The 20,378-nt window shown below is 44.8% G+C and overlaps 1 protein-coding gene across 1 annotated transcript in view; it reads left to right on the top strand.

The window, feature by feature from the left end:
- ift122 (intraflagellar transport 122 homolog (Chlamydomonas)) overlaps positions 1-20,378 on the top strand; it is a 232,907-nt gene that overhangs the window by 65,921 nt on the left and 146,608 nt on the right. Inside the window, exon 12 of the mRNA XM_078210139.1 lies at positions 4,289-4,426. Within this exon, the coding sequence (XP_078066265.1) occupies positions 4,289-4,426 (138 nt within the window). The remainder of the gene's footprint in view (positions 1-4,288; positions 4,427-20,378) is intronic.

The raw sequence follows: 20,378 nt of genomic DNA, 5'->3' as shown, positions 1-20,378 counted from the left end.
CTAGAACTTTGAAAGACGCAAAGCAAATGTGGATGGTGGAGCAAAAACAGAAAATGCTGGAAAATCACAGCAGAGCTGACAGCATCTGTGGAGAGAGAATAGAACTAATATTTAGAGTCTGGATGACCCTTCGTCAGAGCATTGGCTGTGGGAGAAGGACTGTGGGAGGAAAGCTGTAGAAGGATTTACCATAGAAACCATAGAAACCCTACAGTGCAGAAGGAGGCCATTCGGCCCATCGAGTCTGCACCGACCACAATCCCACCCAGGCCCTACCCCCACATATTTACCCGCCAATCCCACTAACCTACGCATCACAGGACTCTAAGGGGCAATTTTTAACCTGGCCAATCAACCTAACCTGCACATCTTTGGACTGTGGGAGGAAACCGGAGCACCCGGAGGAAACCCACGCAGACACGAGGAGAATGTGCAATCTCCACACAGACAGTGACCCGAGCCGGGAATCGAACCCAGGACCCTGGAGCTGTGAAGCAGCAGTGCTAACCACTGTGAACCTATTTGATTTATTATTGTCGCATATAATGGTATACAGTGAAAAGTATTCATTTTGCACACTATACAAACAAAGCATACTGTCCGTAGAGTACATAAGGGAGAAGGAAAGGAAAGGGTGCATAATTTAGTGTTACAGTCATAGCTAGGGTGTAAAGAAAGATCAATTTATATGCTAGGTCCATTCGAAAGTCTGATGGCAGCAGGGAAGAAGCTGTTCTTGAGTCGGGTCGATACGAGAGCTCAGACTTTTGTATCTTTTTCCTGATGGAAGAAGGTGGAAGAGAGTATGAAGAGAGGGGTCCTTGATTATGCTAGCTGCTTTTGTGAGGCAGCAGGAAGTGTAAACAGAGTCAATAGATGGGAGGCTGGTTCGTGTGATGGTCTGGGCTATGTTCACAACCCTTTGTAGTTTCTTGTGGTCTTGGTCAGAGCAGGAGCCATACCAAGCTGTGATACATTTGGAAAGGATGCTTTCTATGGTGCATCTGTAAAAATTGGTGAGAGTTGAAGTGGAAATGCCGAATTTCCTTAGCCTCCTGATAAAGTAGAGGTGCTGGTGGGCTTTCTTAACTATAGCGTTGGTGAGGAGGGACCAGGACGGGTTGTTGGTGATCCAGACACCTAGAAACTTGAAGCTCTCGACCATTTCCACTCCATCTCTGTCGATGTAGACAGGGACATGTCCTCCACTACGCTTCCTGTTGTCGATGACTATCTCCTTCGCTTTACTGACATTGAGGGAGAGATTGTTGCCATCGCACCATTTTACCAGATTTTCTAGCTCTTTCCTGTACTCCATCTCATCACTGTTTGAGATCTGACCCGCTACGTCTCTCTAAGGAGAGCTATACAAGGAAGACTGTACGAAGAGAACTGTACAAGGGGTGCTGGACGAGGAAGACCATGAGGAGAGCTGTACAAGGAGTGCTGTATGAGGAAGACTACGAGGAGAACTGTACGAGGAGGGCTGTAGGAGGAAGACTGCGAAGGGGGGCCGTGTGAGGTAGGCCACGGGGGGGGGGGGGGGGGGGGGGGGGGGGGGCCTACGAGGAGAGCTGTTTGAGGAAGGCTATATGGCGCAGGCTATATGAGGAGGGTAGTTTGAGGAAGACTCGGAATGCTGTATGAGGAAGACTGCAGAAGTCTGCAGAAGACTATGAGGAAGACTCCCCGAGGACGGCTATATGAGGGCGGCTGCATGAGAAAAACTGCGAGGTGAGCTGTATGTGGAAGACTGTATGAAGAATGCTGTATGAGGAGGTCTATATGCAGAAGACTATGAGGGAGACTATGGGGAAGGCTGTGTAGAAGGAAGTCTGAGGAAGACTATGAGGACGGCTGCATGAGGACGGCTGCATGAGGAGATGAGGAGGGCTGTTTGCACAGGTTTGTGTCTTTTTTTTGTATTTTTTCTTACTGTAATGATTGAACAATGACAGACTTTTAATCAATGTGACTGAAACATTGTTTTATTATGATGGAATTTATTTACTCCTATTCAATGGAAGACAGCAGTCCATTCTTTTTGAGCTACATGCTGAGTGCACATAAGGTATTTGATTAGCTTGCCCTCTGGCTACATCCCCGCCCCCGCAAAGTCTGCCAGCCAAAACAATGAAAGTCCAGAAGTGCAAGGAATTGTAGGTGGGAATTCCTGTCATACGACTCTGTGGCACGTTGTGTTTACACCACCCAGATACAGTGCACATGCTGTGCAATCTGCTTCCTAATAACCTCAATAACTTGTTCCTCATTTATAAAATGCCAGCCCTTTTCTCTTTATATATTTGTGATGCAGCCTCTATTCTTATTATCCGAATAATGTAATAATAACAAAAGTGAACGCATTAAAACTCTTGAGCCAGCTCGAGCTGCACATATAGATTTAATAATTTGTCACTTTATGCATGGGTGACACTGCACTTGAGTTGCTCTAGAAATGTTTCATTTTCTCTTCTTGATGCCTGTTTGCTTTCTTTGTATTATTGTTGTTCTGAAGTTAATAATTTTTGGTCCCATGACATATTGATTCCTTGAATTGAGTGACCATTCTTCATTTGTGAGTCCAAGCAATGGATGCTAACAAGCTCTTTCCCTTGGGAAGGTGCAAAAGAAGTCAGCCCTGTCCTTAGTCAATTTCCTGATGGTCTCTGAAAACAATCAGGAAGGTATACCCAGCCTGATTTCTGTCATCCACCACTTTTACCTACTGCCCCAGATTGAGGGTGTTGTGATTAATTATAGGACTCAAAATGTTATGACAACCAAAATCAGCTAACTCAGTAAACGGTCAGGAAGAAACTTGGCCACCTTGCTACTGGTGTTGTCTTTAACTTTCAAAAGTTTGTCCATTACTATACTTACTAATCTGCCAATTTAGAATGCTGAATATTTAAAATATAATTAAGGGAACATATGGAAATATGAAATAATTTAATATTCACAGTATCCTCAGATAACCAATTCAAATCTGAAAGTTGTTACAAATTGTTTCTCTGGTTGAAATGTCAATAGATTTCTCTGCACTAGGTATGAAAATATGTTCACACCATGCCCTTGACGGTTAATAGCTAAAACTAGGTCAATCACCAGACGCTGAATTACATTACCATGTCTGAAGACGTCAGATCTGTTTCACAGCTGGGAAACATAAGGTGGCATATTGAATGTCACTAAAGGCAGCAGAAACTGAGCTGAAGAGATTTCATGAAAAAAAGACTCATTGTCCAGATCACATAAAAAGAGTATCTTTATGGCAACATATGAGAGAGTGATTTTGACATGTGGAGGATCCATTTCGGCTCTATAGAGAAGAGAAAATGGGGACATTTTATTTAACTCCCAAATTTAAAAAGAGAAAATGAGTAATTGAAATACACATCATGGTGTATTTTGAATTTGAGGGCAGAGTTCATCCTTAATTTGGTAACTGCAGTTAAAAAGAGCCGTTTCGTATTTTTCCCCTTCCCCATTTTTAAAGTGAATCTTCCATAGTTGTTTCGGTCAGTGATGGGCAACCTCGACAAGTGAGTGGGCCACATGAGTGGCCCTCCTTCATCTCAGTGGGTCACAAGGCTGAAATTGGCAAGGTGCACTCACCACAACCCCATGAATAAGATTAAATATATTTGATACACACCGAATAGTTCATCATGAGTTGCAGAAAATACTAAATCATTCATGTGTTAAAAGAGCTATCATCAACTTCAAATGTGAGAAATATTTACATTCACCTTACATATATTACAATTTACTGTGCTTATCAAAGCACCAACTACAACTAAACATTATACATTTCTTAATTACACAGATATGTGCTTTAGATATTTTATTTCTTTACTTACCTTTATTTTTATTGATAAACCCTACTGTTCCCAATAACCTTTATTATTGCTGTTATAAAAACTATGAAGGAAGCATTAGTTACCAATAAATTGTAAAACATAAGTGAGAAAAATAAAAGTACTCACCTATCAATCGCTCTGTTGTAGATCTTGCTCTTTCCCACCCCCTTTTACCTCCAGGCTCTGCTTTCAGCCTCGCTCTTTCCCAAGCACTTTTATCTCCCTGGCTCCACACTCGGTCTCGCTCTTTCCCAGGAAGTTTGTCTTAATTGAGATTTCTACGAAGTATGACGTTTTGCTTTGACTGCATTTAATCCTGACTTTGAGGCTTGCACCGTTAATTTCTATTAATGTCCTTTTGAATAAATGACACTTTTAATCAATCACTTGCATCTTAACTAATGTCTTCTTTATGTCCCCTTTAGGAGAAGAGATTGCAATGTTTGTCATTCAGTGGTATGAAAGAAAGAGAGTGGTTAATGGAGTCACTCATTCGCTATATTAAGGTCATCGGAGGACCATCAGGAAGAGAAGGCTTATTAGTTGGTCTAAAGAATGGGCAGGTACTGTTAATCCAGCAAGTATTTATTAAGGTTATATTTTTTAATTCATTTATGGGATGTATATGTCATTGTCTAGATCAGCATTTATTGCCCATTCCTAGTTGCTCTTGAGAAGGTGGTGAGCTGCCTTCTTGAACTGTTAAGGTGTAGGGAGGGAGTTCTAGGATTTTAACTCAGCGACAGCGAAAGAACGGTGATATATTTCCAGTGAGTGACTTAGGGAGAAATCTCCAGGTAGTGGTGTTCCCAGGTATCCGCTGCTCTTGTCCTTCTCGATGGTAGCAGTCATGGGTTTGGAAGCTACCATCTAAGGAACCATGGTGAGTTCCTGCAGTGCGTCTTGTAGATGATAGACATGATTGCTACTGTGCATTGGTGATGGAAGGATTGAGTGTTTGTGGAAGGGGTAGCAATCAAGCGGGGTGCTTTGTCCTGGATGCTGCCAAGCTTCTTGAGTGTTGTTGGAGCTGCACTCACCCAGGCAAGTGGAGAGTGTTCCACTGCACCCCTGACTAGTGCCTAGTAGATGGTGGACAGGCTTTGGGGAGTCAGGAGGTGAGTTACTTGCCAGAGGATTCCTCGATATTGGTTTGCTCTGGTAGCCATAGTATTTATATGGCTAGTCCAGTTCAGTTTCTGGTCAATGGTAACCCCCAGCATGTTGATGGAGGGGGATTCAGCAATGGTAATGCCATTGAATGTCAATAGGCAATGGTTAGATTCTCCCTTGTTGAAGGTGGTCATTGCCTGGCACTTGTGTGACATGAATGTTATTTGCCACTTGTCAGCCCAAGCGTGGATTTTGTCCAGGTCTTGCTGCATTTGGACATGGACTACTTCAGTATCTGAGGAATCGGGAATGATTTTGAACATTGTACGGTCATCAGCGAGCATTACCACTCTGACCTTATGATGGAAGGAATGTCATTGAAGCAGCTGTAGATAGTTGGGCCTAGGACATTACTCTGAGGAACTCCTACAGTGATGTCCTGGAGCTGATGTGGCAGGACTGCAGAGTTTAGTCTGATCCATTGGTTCTAGAATCACTTCGCTGCTTATGCTGTTTGGCACACAAATAGTCCTGTTTTGTAACTTGACCAGATTGACACCTAATTTTTAGGTATGCCTGATATTGCTCCTAGCATGCCCTCCTGAACTCTTCATTCGGAATATAGGAACATAGGAATTAGGAGTGAGAGTAGGCAATTCAGCCCTTCAGCCTGCTCCACCATTCTATATGCTGATGGCTGATCTCCATCTCATCCTAACTCCATCTCCCTATCTTTTCCCCATAACCCTTTATCCCGCTTTTGATCAAATATTTATCTATCTCTTTCTTGAATCCATTGATTTATTCTGCATCCCCTGAATTCTGGGGCAGAGAGTTCCATAGATTCACAACCCTCTGTGAGAAGTAGCTTCTACTTATCTCTGTCTCGAACCTCCGCCCTCTTACTCTGCAACTATGACCTCTCGTCCTAGACTGTTCTAGAAGAGGGAACATTTGGTAACATTTACTTTATCAATCCCATTGAGTATTTTATATTCCTCAGTCAAATCCCCCCTCATTCTCCTGTACTCCAGTGAGTACAAGCCAAAGCTACTCAACCACTCATCATACGACAGCCCCTTCAAATCTGGAATCAATCTAGTGAACCTCTTCTGAACCGCCTCCAGTGCCACCACATCCTCTCTCAAAGGAGGTGACCAAAACTGAACACAATACTCCAATTGTAGTCTTAACAATGCCTTATACAAATGTAACAGCACTTCTCTACTTTTATACGCTAGACCCTTTGTAATAAATGCCAAGATTCCATTTGCCTTCCTTATAACATTCTGCACCTGCATACTCACTTTCTGAGACTCATGTACAAGGACACCCTAAGCCCCCTGCACAGATACCTTTTGAATCTTTTTCCCACTTAAATAGTAATTTGTCCTTTTATTTTTCCGGCCAAAATGGATAACCTCACATTTATCCACATTGAACTCCATCTGCCAGATTCTGGCCTATTCCCTAGCCTGTCAATATTCATTTGTAAACTTTTTATCTCTTCATCACAGCCTGCTTTCCCAATTATTTTTGTGTTGTCAGAAAATTTCGCTATGTTACACTCTTCTGAGAACTGAATCCTGCGGGACCCCACTAGTTACAGATCGTCATAGAATCATAGAAACCCTACAGTGCAGAAGGAGGCCATTCGGCCCATCGAGTCTGCACCGACCACAATCCCACCCAGGCCCTACCCCCACATATTTACCCGCTAATCCCTCTAACCTACGCATTTCAGGGGAAATTTTAACCTGGCCAATCAACCTAACCTGCACATCTTTGGACTGTGGGAGGAAACCGGAGCACCCGGAGGAAACCCACGCAGACACGAGGAGAATGTGCAAACTCCACACAGACAGTGACCCGAGCCAGGAATCGAACCCTGGAGCTGTGAAGCAGCAGTGCTAACCACTGGAGAATGACCCATTTATCCCAATCCTCTGCTTTCTATCAGTCAGCCAATCCTCAATCCAAGCCACTATTCTACCCTCAACACCTTGGGATCTAACCTTCTGGATCTGTCTCTTGTGTGGCACCTTACCAAATGCCTTCTGGAAGTCCAGCTAGATCACATCCACAGGATCCCTGTTGTCTACCTTGCTGGTTACATCCTCAAAGAACCTTAGCAGGTTTATTAAACAGGACTTGCCCTTCACAAAACCGTGCTGACACTGGTGAATTGAGCTTTGCTTTTCCAGATGCTCAGTCACCTCCTACTTAATGATTGACTCCAACAACTTTCCCACCACAGAGGTTAGGTTGACTGGTCTATAGTTTTCCACTTTGTGCCTTTCTCCTTTCTTGAATAAGGGTGTCACATTAGCATGTTTCCAGTCACCGGTACCTTTCTGGAATCCAGGGAATTTTGGAATATCATAACTAATGCATCCACTATCTCTGCCGTGACCTCCTTTAACATCCTAGGGTGTAGGCCATCAGATCCCGGAGACTTATCTACTTTTAAACGCTTCAGTTTACAGAGTACCTTCTCCCTGGTTATAGTAATTTCACCAAATTCCGCTGTATTAGCTGCAGTTTTTGGGACAGAATTATTATCTTCTACTGTGAAGACAGAGATAAAATATTGGTTTAGTGCCTCTGCCAGTTCCGAGTTTCCCATATTACCCCACCATTTTCATCCTCTAAAGGGTCAACATCTACTTTCACTATTCTCTTCATCTTTATATACTTACAGAAACTTGTAGTGTCAATGTTTATGTTTTCAGCTAACTTCCTTTCATAATTCATTTTAGCATTTTTGATATTGTATTTAGTCACCTTTCATTGGCGTTTGAAATTCTCCCAATCCTCCATGCTGCCACTGATGTTTGCCATATTATATGCCCTCGTTTTGCCCTTATGTTATCTTTGATTTCCTTATTATGCCATGGATGATTTTTCCCCCTTTTGCATTTCCTCTCCCTCTCAGGAATGTACCTTAGTTGAGATGTCTTTAATATCTCCCTAAACAACTGCCACTGTTCTTCTATCGTCCTCCCCTTTAGTACTCTTGCCCCATCCACTTGGGCTAACTCTTTCCTTAGGCCTGCACAATTACCCCTGCCCAAGGCTAAAACTCGAGCGTGTGATCCTGTCCTCTCACTTCCAATCTGAATTTGAAATTTTATCATGCTGTGATCACTCCTTCCAAGTGGATTCTTAACTACAAGGACATTAATCAATCCTTGCTTATTGTAAATAATACCCGATCTAAAATAGCCAGTTCTCGGGTTGGTTCCATAACATCCTGTTCTAAGAAACAGTCCCTTATGCACTCTATGAACCCTTCCTCAAGACTACCCTTGCCAAGTTGGTTAATCCAGTCAATATGCATGTTAAAGTCACCCATAATTACTGTTGTGCCTTTTTCACATTAAGAAGTTTAACAACACCAGGTTAAAGTCCAACAGGTCAACATCTACCCTGTTGGACTTTAACCTGGTGTTGTTAAACTTCTTACTGTGTTTACCCCAGTCCAACGCCGGCATCTCCACATCATGACTACCTTTTTCACATGCCCTACTCATTTCCTGATTAATACTATGTCCTACTTCTAAAGTACTGTTTGGTGGGCTCTAAATTACACTTGGCAATGTGTTTCTTTCCTTGCTTCTATTTCTACCCAGACTGACTCAGCATTTTGGTCTCCAGTGCTAATATCATTTCAGAATACAGCCTTGATGTCATCCTTAACCAATAAACCAGGGTTGATCCTCTGGCTTGTTAGTAATGGTAGAATGGCGGATATGCTGGGCCATGAGGTTACAAATTGTGCTCTTGCTGATGGCCCAAAGCGCCTCTTTGATGCGCAGTTTTGAGCTGCTAGATCTGTTTGAAGTTTATCCCATGTAGCGCGGTCGTAGTGCCACACAACACGATGGAGGGTATCCTTAATGTGAAGATGGGACTTTGTCTCCAGAAGGACTATGTGGTGGTCATTCCTACTGAAACTGTCATGGACAGATGCATCGATGACAGGCAGGTGAGGATAAGGTCAAGTATGTTTTTCCCTCATGTTGGTTCCCTCAGCACCTGCCAGTCCCACTCGAGCAGTTATGTCCTTTAGGACCCAGCTAGTTCGGTCTGTGTTGCTACTACCGACCCAGTTTTGGTGACATTGAAGTTCCCTCCCAAAGTACGCTTTGTGCCCTTGCCACCCTCAATGCTTCCTCCAAGTGGTCTTCAACAAGAAGGAGTACTTTCTGATTCATCAGCTGAGGAGGGACAGTATGTGATAATCATCAGGAGATGTCCTTGCCCATGTTTGACCTGGTGCCATGAGACTTCATGGGACCCAGAGTTGATGTTGAGAACTCTCAGGGCAGCTCCCTCTCTACTGTATACCATTATGCTACCAGCTCTGCTGGATTTGTCCTGTTGGTGGGACAGGACATACCCAGGAATGGTGATGGTGGTGTCTAGGACATTATAGGGAAGGTATGATTCCATGAGTACGGGTTGACTAGCCTGTGAGACAGCTATCACAATTTTGGCACAAGCCCCCAGATGTTAGTAAGGAGGACTTTGCAGGGTCGACAGGGCTGGGTTTGCCGTTGCCGTTTCCGGTGCCTAGGTCGATGCTGAGTGATCTGTATGGTGTCATTCCTTTTATTTCATTTGTAGTAGTTGAATACAACTGAGTAGTGTGCTTAGCTATTTCATAGGGCAGTTAAGAATCACCCACATTGCTGTGGGTCTGGAGTCACATGTAGGCCTTACCAATTAAGGATATTTGGTTTGCTTCCCTGAAGGGCATTAGTGAACCAGATGGGTTTTTACGACAATCAATAATAGTTATTTTTATTGAGTTTTTAAATTCCAGCATCTGGCATGGTGGGATTTAAACCCAGGTCCCACGAGCATTACCCTTGGTCTCTGGATTCCTAATTAAGCAACAATACCACTATGCCACTGCCTCCCATGCTTTTCTCTCTGCTCTATTGAGAGCTGCTCCTAAGCTGGATGGTGGCACGTGGGCCAGCACTTCCTTCACTTTATGTGGTTGCTGCTTTGAGTCTTGGGCTGAGTTATATAGATTCCTGTGGACTGGAAAACAGAACCATTTACATTTATTTTCAGTACATTTTTATTATAGGAGAGAATAAGAAAGAAATGTGTAACACGTTTCATGTTTGAGTAAGATGATTCGATGCTGAATCTCTGGCAGACTTACGAGAAGCTTGAAAGGACACTGTTGCTTTGTTCACTTTTTCCCACATTGGTGAGTTACTAATCTTAGACATGTTTCAGGTAGCTGCTAAGGAGAGGCCAGCATGTCCCTTGGAAAAAGCGGATTGATTCTTGAGATCCAACGGCTTATTAAAATTAGCAGGATTCTGGGAGCAAATTGGAATGAGGCCTGGGAGGCCAGAGTGGGGAGGAAATTGTAGGAAATGATTACATGTGAGTTTAGAAAAAAAACACATTTCAGAACTTGGCTGTTATATTGGAGAAGACCCAGAACACAAGCCACGGTTTTTGACCAGGAGGGAAAAATCTGAGAAGTTGCACTGGTCCCTCGTGTGTGTTCTAGCCCCTCATCCATTCTAGTTTATTTCATACTGTCTAACTCAAGTGCATTCTCTTTCCCCATTGTCACTGTGTTGTCTCTACTGCAACACATCCTCCACACACACACACCCACACCCCCCACCACCACCACTAGTCTCTCACTATCTTCGAACTCCCTTTACAATCTCTAGCCACTTTCATACCATCTGGTCTCTTTAACACCTTCCAGCTTCCTGTTCCTAGGTTGTGGAGTCAGCCTGTATCCCTGCAGTTGGATGGCTGACTGCCACATTTGTTAGAAAATCATAATCAGCACAAAGAGCATGAAGGAATTGGAGCAAAATTATGACAGTCAAAGCAGAAATTTTGAGACTGGAGTTAATTTTACGTTTTATGCATTTTAGTGATTTTGTAATCAGTGAAAGATGCCCGTCCTTAGGAATGCAATATTTTCACTGTTATTGTCAGTTAATCAGGGATTAAGCTCATCTATGTCAGATGTTGCATAGAATAGAGACTGGCTAAAGTTATCTGATCTGCCTTGTGGAGCCATGCTGTAGAGGTAAAAAAGGAAAATATGCATATCTAAAATGAGAAGGGCCGGCCCAGTTTGAGTAATCCTGGTCAATCCAAGATTCATGTAGTTTCCCGAAAGTGGGTTTCCTTTTTACTTTACATTAGAAACATAGAACCATTGCTTGTTTACCTCAAGACACAAGGGACCATAGAACCATAGAAAGGTTACAGCACAGAAGAAAGCCATTCAGCCCATCTTGTCCATGCCAGCCTCAGGACATATGGGTGACCTTTCTAATCCCTCCTTCCTGCACCTGGCCCAAAGCCCTATTGCTTACACCACTTAAGGTGCAGTTCCAGGTTTTTTTTAAGAACAGTTTAGGGTCTCTGCCTCTACCAGTAACTTGAGCAGCGAATTCCAGATGCCCAGTACCCTCCGCATAAAAAAACGTTCTTCCTCATGTCCCCTCAACACCTTCTGCCACTTATCTTGAATGTATGACCCCTGGTTGTAGAATTCTCTGCTAAGGGGAACAATTTTATCCCATCTCTTTTCATCATAATTTTGTACACCTCAATCACATCACTCCTCAGCCTTCTTTGTTCCAAGGAAAATAACCTCATCCAATCTCTCCTTGTAGCTACACTTTTCTAGCCCTGGCAACATTCTAGTAAACCGCCTCTGCACTCTCTCCAGAGCCGTTATGTTCTTCCTGTAATGTGGTGACCAGAACTGCACACAATACTCCAGTTGTGGCCTCACCAGTGTTTCATACGTTTCCAACATGATATCTTTATTCTGATATTCTGTACCACTGCCGATGAACGAGAGCATTCCATATACCTTCTTTATAACCTGTCTGTTTGAACTGCTTCCTTTAGGGACCTGCGTATTTGTGTACCAAATCTCTCATTTCATCTATCCACTTCCCATTTATTGTGTCCCTATAACTGTTTGACCCTAAATGCCTGACCTCACCCTTATCTGTGTTAAAATTCATCTGTCTGCCACTTTACTGCCCACTCCACCAATCCTTCTGTGTCATTTTGGAGATTATAGCTATCCTCTACACTATCCATTGCTCGGCCAATCTACAAATTTCCCAATTGTGACCAAATCGTTAATATATAACACAAATAGCAAGGGTCCCAACATCGAGCCCCGTGGAACACCATTTGAAACAATTTTGCATTTGCAAGGGCATCCATCGACCATTACCCTTTGTTTCCTGTTAATGAGCCAGCTTTTTTTCCAGTTTGCCACATTACCTTGTCTCCCGTGGGCTTTTACCAATAATGTGATCTTGTGTCAACGTTGGGCACTGCCCTTTTAGGACTTCTGTATCCGAGTAGCACTATTAACTGACCTCCTACAATATATTACACATTTGGTCATATGCTGGGAGCACGCTGGTGTTAGAAATCAGGATATCTGGTGTTTAACTACACAGGTGAGAGAAATGATTCCAACAAGATAAACTGAAAAGAAGAGGCAACATTCTAGCTGGTTGGCAAGTTTGAGGGCTCCTTTAGTTCCTGAATATTTAGAACTCTCAGGGATTTTTAGCTGACACAAGACTTGATTTTTAATCCTGCCCCACCCTACAAGTGGAAGCCACCAGTAACAGCTCATATGTTCATGCCTGCTGCCATTTTAATCCTACAGAAATAGGACAGGGATGATGTCCACAACAGGCTGGTGTGTGTGCAATAGAATTAACAATGTAAGTTTCGATGCCCGCAATGTAAGTTTCGATGCCCGCAATGTGATTTTTAACAAAGAATTGCTTGAATCTGCACAGTCCCCAAGCCAGTGCAAAATCTAACATTAAGCAACAATACCAGCAGAGAACTAGGTAAATTTCATCCAAAGGAAAAGGTTTCAACCTTTCTGTAGGCTAGGAGAAACAGGAGTTACAGAATCACACAGTGTAGAAGAGGCCCTTTGGCCCAACAAGTCTGCATCGACACGTGAGAAACACCTAACCTACCTACCAAATCCCATTTACCAGCACCTGCCCTATTGCCTTGAACGTTATGACGTGCCAAATGCTCATACTTGTACCTTTTAAAGGATATGGGGCAACCTGCCTCTACCACCCTCCCAGGCAGCGTGTTTCAGACTGTCACCATCCTCTGGGTAAAATAGATTTTCCTCACACACCCCCAAAACCTGCCTCTCACCTTGCACTTGTGTCTTCTTGTAAGGGAGGTTATGTTGCAGCTGTATAAGGTACTGGTACAGTTTTGTACAGTTTTGGTCTCCTTACTTGAAAAAGGATCTACTGGCACTGGAGGGGATGCAGAGGAGATTCATAAGATTGATTCCAGAGTTGAGATTGTTGGCTTCTGAGGAGAGACTGAGTAGACTGGGACTATACTCATTGGAATTCAGAAGAATGAGGCGAGATCTTATAGAAATACATAAAATTATGAAGGGAATAGATAACATAGAAGCAGGGAGGTTGTTCCCACTGGCAGGTGAAACTAGAACTAGGGGGCACGGCCTCAAAATAAGGGGAAGCAGATTTAGGACTGAGTCTTTCGTTGAGTTGAGGAGGAACTTCTTCACCTAAAGGATTGTGAATCTGTGGAACTCCCTGCCCAGTGAAGCAGTTGAGGCTCCCTCATTGAATGTTTTTAAGGCAAGGATAGATACATTTTTGAACAGTAAAGGAATCAAGGGTTATGGTGAGTGGGCAGGTAAGTGGAGCTGAGTCCACGAAAAGATCAGCCATGATCTTCTTGAATGGCGGAGCAGGCTCGAGGAGCCAGATGGCCTACTCCTGCTCCTAGTTCTTATGTTCTTATGTAACTGACCTTTCAACTAAGGGGAACAGTTGCTTCCTATCCACCCTGTCCAGGTCCCTTATGATCTTACGCACCTTGATCAGGTCGTCCCTCAGTCTTCTCTGCTCCAAAGAAAACAACCCAAGCCTATCCAACCTCTTTTCATAATTTAACTGTTCCATCCCAGGCAGCATCCTGGTGAATCTCCTTTACACCCTCTCCTGTGCAATCACATCCTTCCCATAATGTGGTGACCAGAACTGCACACAGTACTCCAGTTGTAGCCTCACGAAGATTGTATAAAACTCCAACATGTCTTCTCTGCTTTTGTAATCTATGCCTTGATCGATAAAAGCAAGTGTCCAATAAGCCTTTTTCACCACCTCACTAACATGCCCTTCCACCTCCAAAGACTATGAACAAACACGGCAAGATCCCTTTGTTCCACAGAACTTCCTAGTGTTATGCTGTTCATTGAATACTTCCTTGTCAAATTACTCCTTCCAAAGTGTATCACCTCACACTTTTAAGGTTAAATTCCATCTGCCCATTTGACTATCCTGTCTATATCTTTTAGTAGCCCTACAGCCCAAGACAGTCAACCTCACTGTTAACCACCCGACCAATCTTTGTGTCATCCGCAAACTTACTTATCCTACCGCCCACATAGTCATCTATGTCTTTTATATAAGTGACGAATAATAGGAGACCCAACACAGATCCCTGTGGTACGCCACTGGACACTGGCTTCCAGTCAAAGAACAAAGAACAATACAGCACAGGAACAGGCCCTTCGGCCCTCCAAGCCCGTGCCGCTCCCTGGTCCAAACTAGACCATTCTTTTGTATCCCTCCATTCCCACTCCATTCATGTGGCTATCTAGATAAGTCTTAAACGTTCCTAGTGTGTCTGCCTCCACCACCTTGCCCGGCAGCGCATTCCAGGCCCCCACCACCCTCTGTGTAAAATACGTCCTTCTGATATCCGTGTTAAACCTCCCCCCCCCCCTCACCTTGAACCTATGGCCCCTCGTGAACGTCACCACCAACCTGGGAAAAAGCTTCCCACCGTTCACCCTATCTATGCCTTTCATAATTTTATACACCTCTATTAGGTCACCCCTCATCCTCCGTCTTTCCAGTGAGAACAACCCCAGTTTACCCAATCTCTCCTCATAACTAAGCCCTTCCATACCAGGCAACATCCTGGTAAACCTCCTCTGCACCATGGCTAAAGCCTCCACTGGGTTGGGTCCCCTATTATTCTGGTAGTGTGGCGACCAGAACTGGGCGCAGTATTCCAAATGCGGCCGAACCAACGTTCTATACAACTGCAACATCAGACCCCAACTTTTATACTCTATGCCCCATCGTATAAAGGCAAGCATGCCATATGCCTTATTCACTACCTTCTCCACCTGAGACGTCACCTTCAAGGATCTGTGGACTTGCACACCCTGGTCCCTCTGCGTATCTACACCCTTTATGGTTCTGCTATTTATTGTATAGCTCCCCCCTACGTTAGTTCTACCAAAATGCATCACTTCGCATTTATCTGGATTGAACTCCATCTGCCATTTCTTTGCCCAAATTTCCAGCCTGTCTATATCCTTCTGTGGCCTCTGACAATGCTCCTCACTATCTGCGAGTCCAGCCATTTTCGTGCCGTCCGCAAACTTACTGATCACCCCAGTTACACCTTCTTCCAGATCGTTTATATAAATCACTAAAGCAGCCTTCTGTCATCACACTTTGTCTCCTACAACTGAGCCAATTTTGAATCCATTTTATCAAATTATCCTGTCTCCTGTGAGCGTTTACCTTCTTTATAAGTCTCCTATGTGGGACCTTGTCAAAGGCTTTGCTGAAATCCATATAGACTACATCAACTGCACTACCCTCATCTACACACCTGGTCACCTCCACAAAAATTTCAAATTTGTTAAGCATGACCTCTTCCTGACAAAGCCATGCTAACTATCCTTGATCAAACTTTGCCTCTCCAAGTGGAGATAGAGTCTCTCCTTCAGAATCTTCTCCAATAGTTTTCCGACCATTGACATGAGACTCACTGGTCTGTAGTTCCCTGGCTTACCTCTACAACCCTTCTTAAATAGCTGAATCGCGTTAGCTGTTCTCCAGTCCTCTGGCACGACTCCTGTGGAGATGCCGGCGTTGGACTGGGGTAAGCACAGTAAGAAGTCTCACAACACCAGGTTAAAGTCCAACAGGTTTATTTGGTAGCACGAGCTTTCGGAGTCTAGCTCCTTCATCAGGTGAGTGAGGAGTTGTGTTCACAAACAGGGCATATACAGACACAAACTCAATTTACAAGATAATGGTTGGAATGCGACTCTTTACAGGTAATCAAGTCTTAAAGGTACAGACAATGTGAGTGGAGAGAGGGCCAAGCACAGGTTAAAGAGGTGTGTATTGTCTCCAGCCAGGACAGTTAGTGAGATTTTGTAAGCCCAGGCAAGTCGTGGGGGTTACAGATAGTGTGACATGAACCCAAGATCCCGGTTGAGGCTGTCCTCATGTGTGCAGAACTTGGCTATCAGTTTCTGCTCAACGACTCTGCGTTGTCGTGTGTTGTGAAGGCCACTTTGGAGAACGTTTAACCGAAGATCAGAGGCTGAATGCCCGTGACCGCTGAAGTGTTCCCCGACTGGAAGGGAACACTCCTGCCTGGTGATTGTTGAGTGGCGTTCATTCACGAACATCTCGCCAAGGCCATCCCCACACCCCCACTTCTTGCCTTCAAACAACCGCACAACCTCAAACAGACCATTGTCCGCAGCAAACTACCCAACCTTCAGGAGAGCGGTGGCCGCGACACCACACAACCCTGCCACAGCAACCTTTGCAAGACGTGCCGGATCATCGACATGGATGCCAGCGTGAGAATGCTGTCCGCTGAGTACACGATACATACTCTTGCGACTTGACCAATGTTGTCTACCTGATATGCTGCAGGAAAGGATGTCCCGAGGCATGGTACATTGGGGAGACCATGCAGATGCTACGACAACGGATGAATGAATGCCACTCGACAATCACCAGGCACGAGTGTTCCCTTCCAGTCGGGGAACACTTCAGCAGTCACGGGCATTCAGCCTCTGATCTTCGGGTAAACGTTCTCCAAGGTGGCCTTCATGACACACGACAACGCAGAGTCGCTGAGCAGAAACTGATAGCCAAGTTCCGCACACATAAGGATAGCCTCAACCGGGATCTTGGGTTCATGTCACACTATCTGTAATCCCCACGACTTGCCTGGGCCTTGCAAAATCTCACTAACTGTCCTGGCTGGAGACAATACACACCTCTTTAACTTGTGCTTGGCCCTTTCCCCACTCACATTGTCTGGACCTTTAAGACTTGATTACCTGGAAAGACTCACATTCCAACCATTATCTTGTAAATTGAGTTTGTGTCTGTATATGCCTGTTTGTGAACACGAGTCCTCACTCACCTGAAGAAGGGGCTTGGGGCTCCGAAAGCTAGTGCTGCCAAATAAACCTGTTGGACTTTAACCTGGTGTTGTGAGACTTCTTACTGTACGTCTTCTGAGGCCAGAGAAGAATTGAAAATTTGGATCAGAGCCCCTGCAATTTCCTCCCTTGCCTCCCATAGCAGCCTGGAACACAATTCATCCGGACCTGGAGATTTGTCCACTTTTAAGCCTGCCAACACCCCCACTACCTTGTCACTCCCACGTCAATTTGTTCAGGAACCTTGCAGTCTCTCTCCCTGAGTTCCATACCTTCAGCCTCATTCTCTTGGGTGAAGTATTTGTTCAAAACTCTACCAATGTCCTCTGGCTCCACCGACAGATTGCTGGCTTGGTCCCTAATGGGCCCTATCCTTTCCCTGGTTAGGCTGTTCCCATTGATATACTTATACTTATAGAATATCTTGGGATTTTCACTACTTTAATCAGCCAGAGCTTTCTCATATCCCCTCTTTGGTGTCCTAATTGCCTTCCTAAGCTCCACCCTGCACTTTCTGTACTCCATGTACTATTGTCAGAAACCAGGACTTCAAGTATCCCATTGAATGCCGAATCTATAGAACCCCAACAGTGTAGAGGGAGGCCATTCGACCGATCGAGTCTGCACTGACTCTCTAAAAGAGCATCCCACATAGGACCTCCCCTCCGCCCTATCCCCGTAATCCCATGCATTTACCATGGCCAATCCAACTAACCTGCACATTTTTGGACTGTGAGAGGCAACAGAAGCAGCTGGAGGAAACCCACGCAGACACGGGGAGAAGGTGCAAGCTCCACAGTCACCCAAGCGGGAATTTAACCTATATCCCTGGTACTGTGAGGCAGCAGTGCTAACCACTGCCACCTTGTTGCCCTAAACCTTGTCATAGTTTCTCAGTGGTAGCATGGGAAGTGGTGAAGCTCATGCAATGTATTTCCAACCATTTGGAGTGCTCATCAACCATAAGTAAGAGCATGGAACCTATAAAAGGCCTGGCGAAGTCCACATGCACTTGCACCCAAGGCCTACCAGGCCACTCCCATGCATGTAGGGAGGCTGAGAGGGGGATCTTTTGATTCTCTTGGTATCATAGATACCCTACAGTGCAGAAGAAGGCTATTTGGCCCACCAGGTCTGCACCAACAACAATCCTACCCAGGCCCTATCCCCGAAACCCCACATATTTACCCTGTTAATCCCTCTAACATATACATCCCGGGTCACTAAGGGGCAAGTTACCATGGCCAATCAACCTAACCTGCACATCTTTGGACTGTGGGAGGAAACCCACGCAGCTTTGGGGAGAATGTGCAAACTCCACACAGACACACACCCAAGCCCGGAGTCGAACCCAGGTCCCTGGTGCTTTGAGGCAGCAGTGCGAACCAGTGTGCCACCGTACCGCCCGCATGACTCTCTCAGTCTGACCAAGTCGGTAATGCCTGCTTGAAGACTGAACCACCATAACTCCTGGCTAGCATTTTCACCGTTGAAATCCCATGGTGGCTATGGTTTAATTCCATAAGAATCGGATGTCCCCCTGGGCAAGGGACAACTACGTGGGACCTTAGAAGATGATGCCATCCTTAACACTGAACTCATCTTTCTTTGTCAGAGGGCTGTCCTCTGGATTCGCAATGTAATATATTTTCTAATTTCAATAGGACTGGGTCCTTTTGCATTCAGGCTTGATTTGCCTTGCAGACACTGACAGGGTCTCCAGAAAATTGAGGGTCATCACAATCTCTTTACAGCTGGTAATAAAGCTGGGCTTATGAGCAATGGCAGACAACTCAGTGCATCGCCGTTAGGTTTCCGGGTCCCGGGACGATGCTCCAGGAGGTATTCATAAGCCGCCAGTAACAAGGCCCAACGCTGTATATGAGCAGAGGCAATGGAGGGGGTACTGCTTTGTCTTTAAAAGTTCCGATGTGGAGATGCCGGCGTCGGACTGGGGTAAGCACAGTAAGAAGTCTCACAACACCAGGTTAAAGTCCAACAGGTTTATTTGGTAGCAAATACCATAAGCTTTCGGAGCGTGCTGCTCCTTCGTCAGATGGAGTGGTCTCTGTTCTCCAACAGTGCACAGACACAGAAATCAAGTTACAGAATACTAATTAGAATGCAAATCTTTACAGCCAGCCAGGTCTTAAAAGGTACAGATAATGTGGTTGGAGGGAACATTAAACACAGGTTAAAGAGATGTGTATTGTCTCCAGACAGAACAGCTGGTGAGATTATGCAAGACCAGGGGCAAGCTGTGGGGGTTACTGATAATGTGACATAAATCCAACATCTCGGTTTAGGCCGTCCTCATGTGTGTGGAACTTGGCTATCAGTTTCTGCTCAGCGACTCTGCGCTGTCGTGTGTCGTGAAGGCCGCCTTGGAGAACGCTTACCTGAAGATCCAAGGCTGAATGCCCGTGACTGCTGAAGTGTTCCCCCACAGGAAGAGAACAGTCTTGCCTGGTGATTGTCGAGCGGTGTTCATTCATCCTTTGTCGTAGCGTCTGCATGGTTTCCCCAATGTACCATGCCTCGGGACATCCTTTCCTGCAGCGTATCAGGTAGACAACGTTGGCCGAGTTGCAAGAGTTCCAACAGTGGTTTGTGATCAATTACTATGAAGAAGATGTATTGATGGATTTTTTTTAATGCAGAAGACAACTGCCAATCCCTCTTTCTCGATCTGGAAGTACCTCCAGGCTTCTCTGTTCCATCTCCCAAGCTCTGTGTAATCACATGTCAGGATATAATTCTTTTGGGGTCAAAATGGGCCAATAAATTTGAGGACAGAAGTTGCTATGTAAGGAGTTGAAACCCTCCAGCTGAGGAGCATCCCAAGACCACCTTTGATGTTTGCGTAGTAGTGTGCAAGGAGACCTGTAAAGAAGACAAATTTTGAATAAACTTCCCGTAATAATTCCAATTCCATGGGGTTCCTTGGAGTTGACGCATCCTTAATGGCCTCACCTTGTCCCCCACCGGATGAAGCCCCTTGCCCCGATAGCCCAAATAGGCCACTGCAATTTCTTGGAAGGCACATTTTTCCCGTTTCAGGCGTACCTCAACCTTCGGGAATCGTT

The sequence above is a fragment of the Mustelus asterias genome, chromosome 3 (assembly GCF_964213995.1).
Source record: "Mustelus asterias chromosome 3, sMusAst1.hap1.1, whole genome shotgun sequence".
Lineage (NCBI taxonomy): Eukaryota > Metazoa > Chordata > Chondrichthyes > Carcharhiniformes > Triakidae > Mustelus > Mustelus asterias.
The sequence above is the reverse complement of the archived record's forward strand: the minus strand, read 5'-3'. Positions and strand labels throughout refer to the sequence as shown.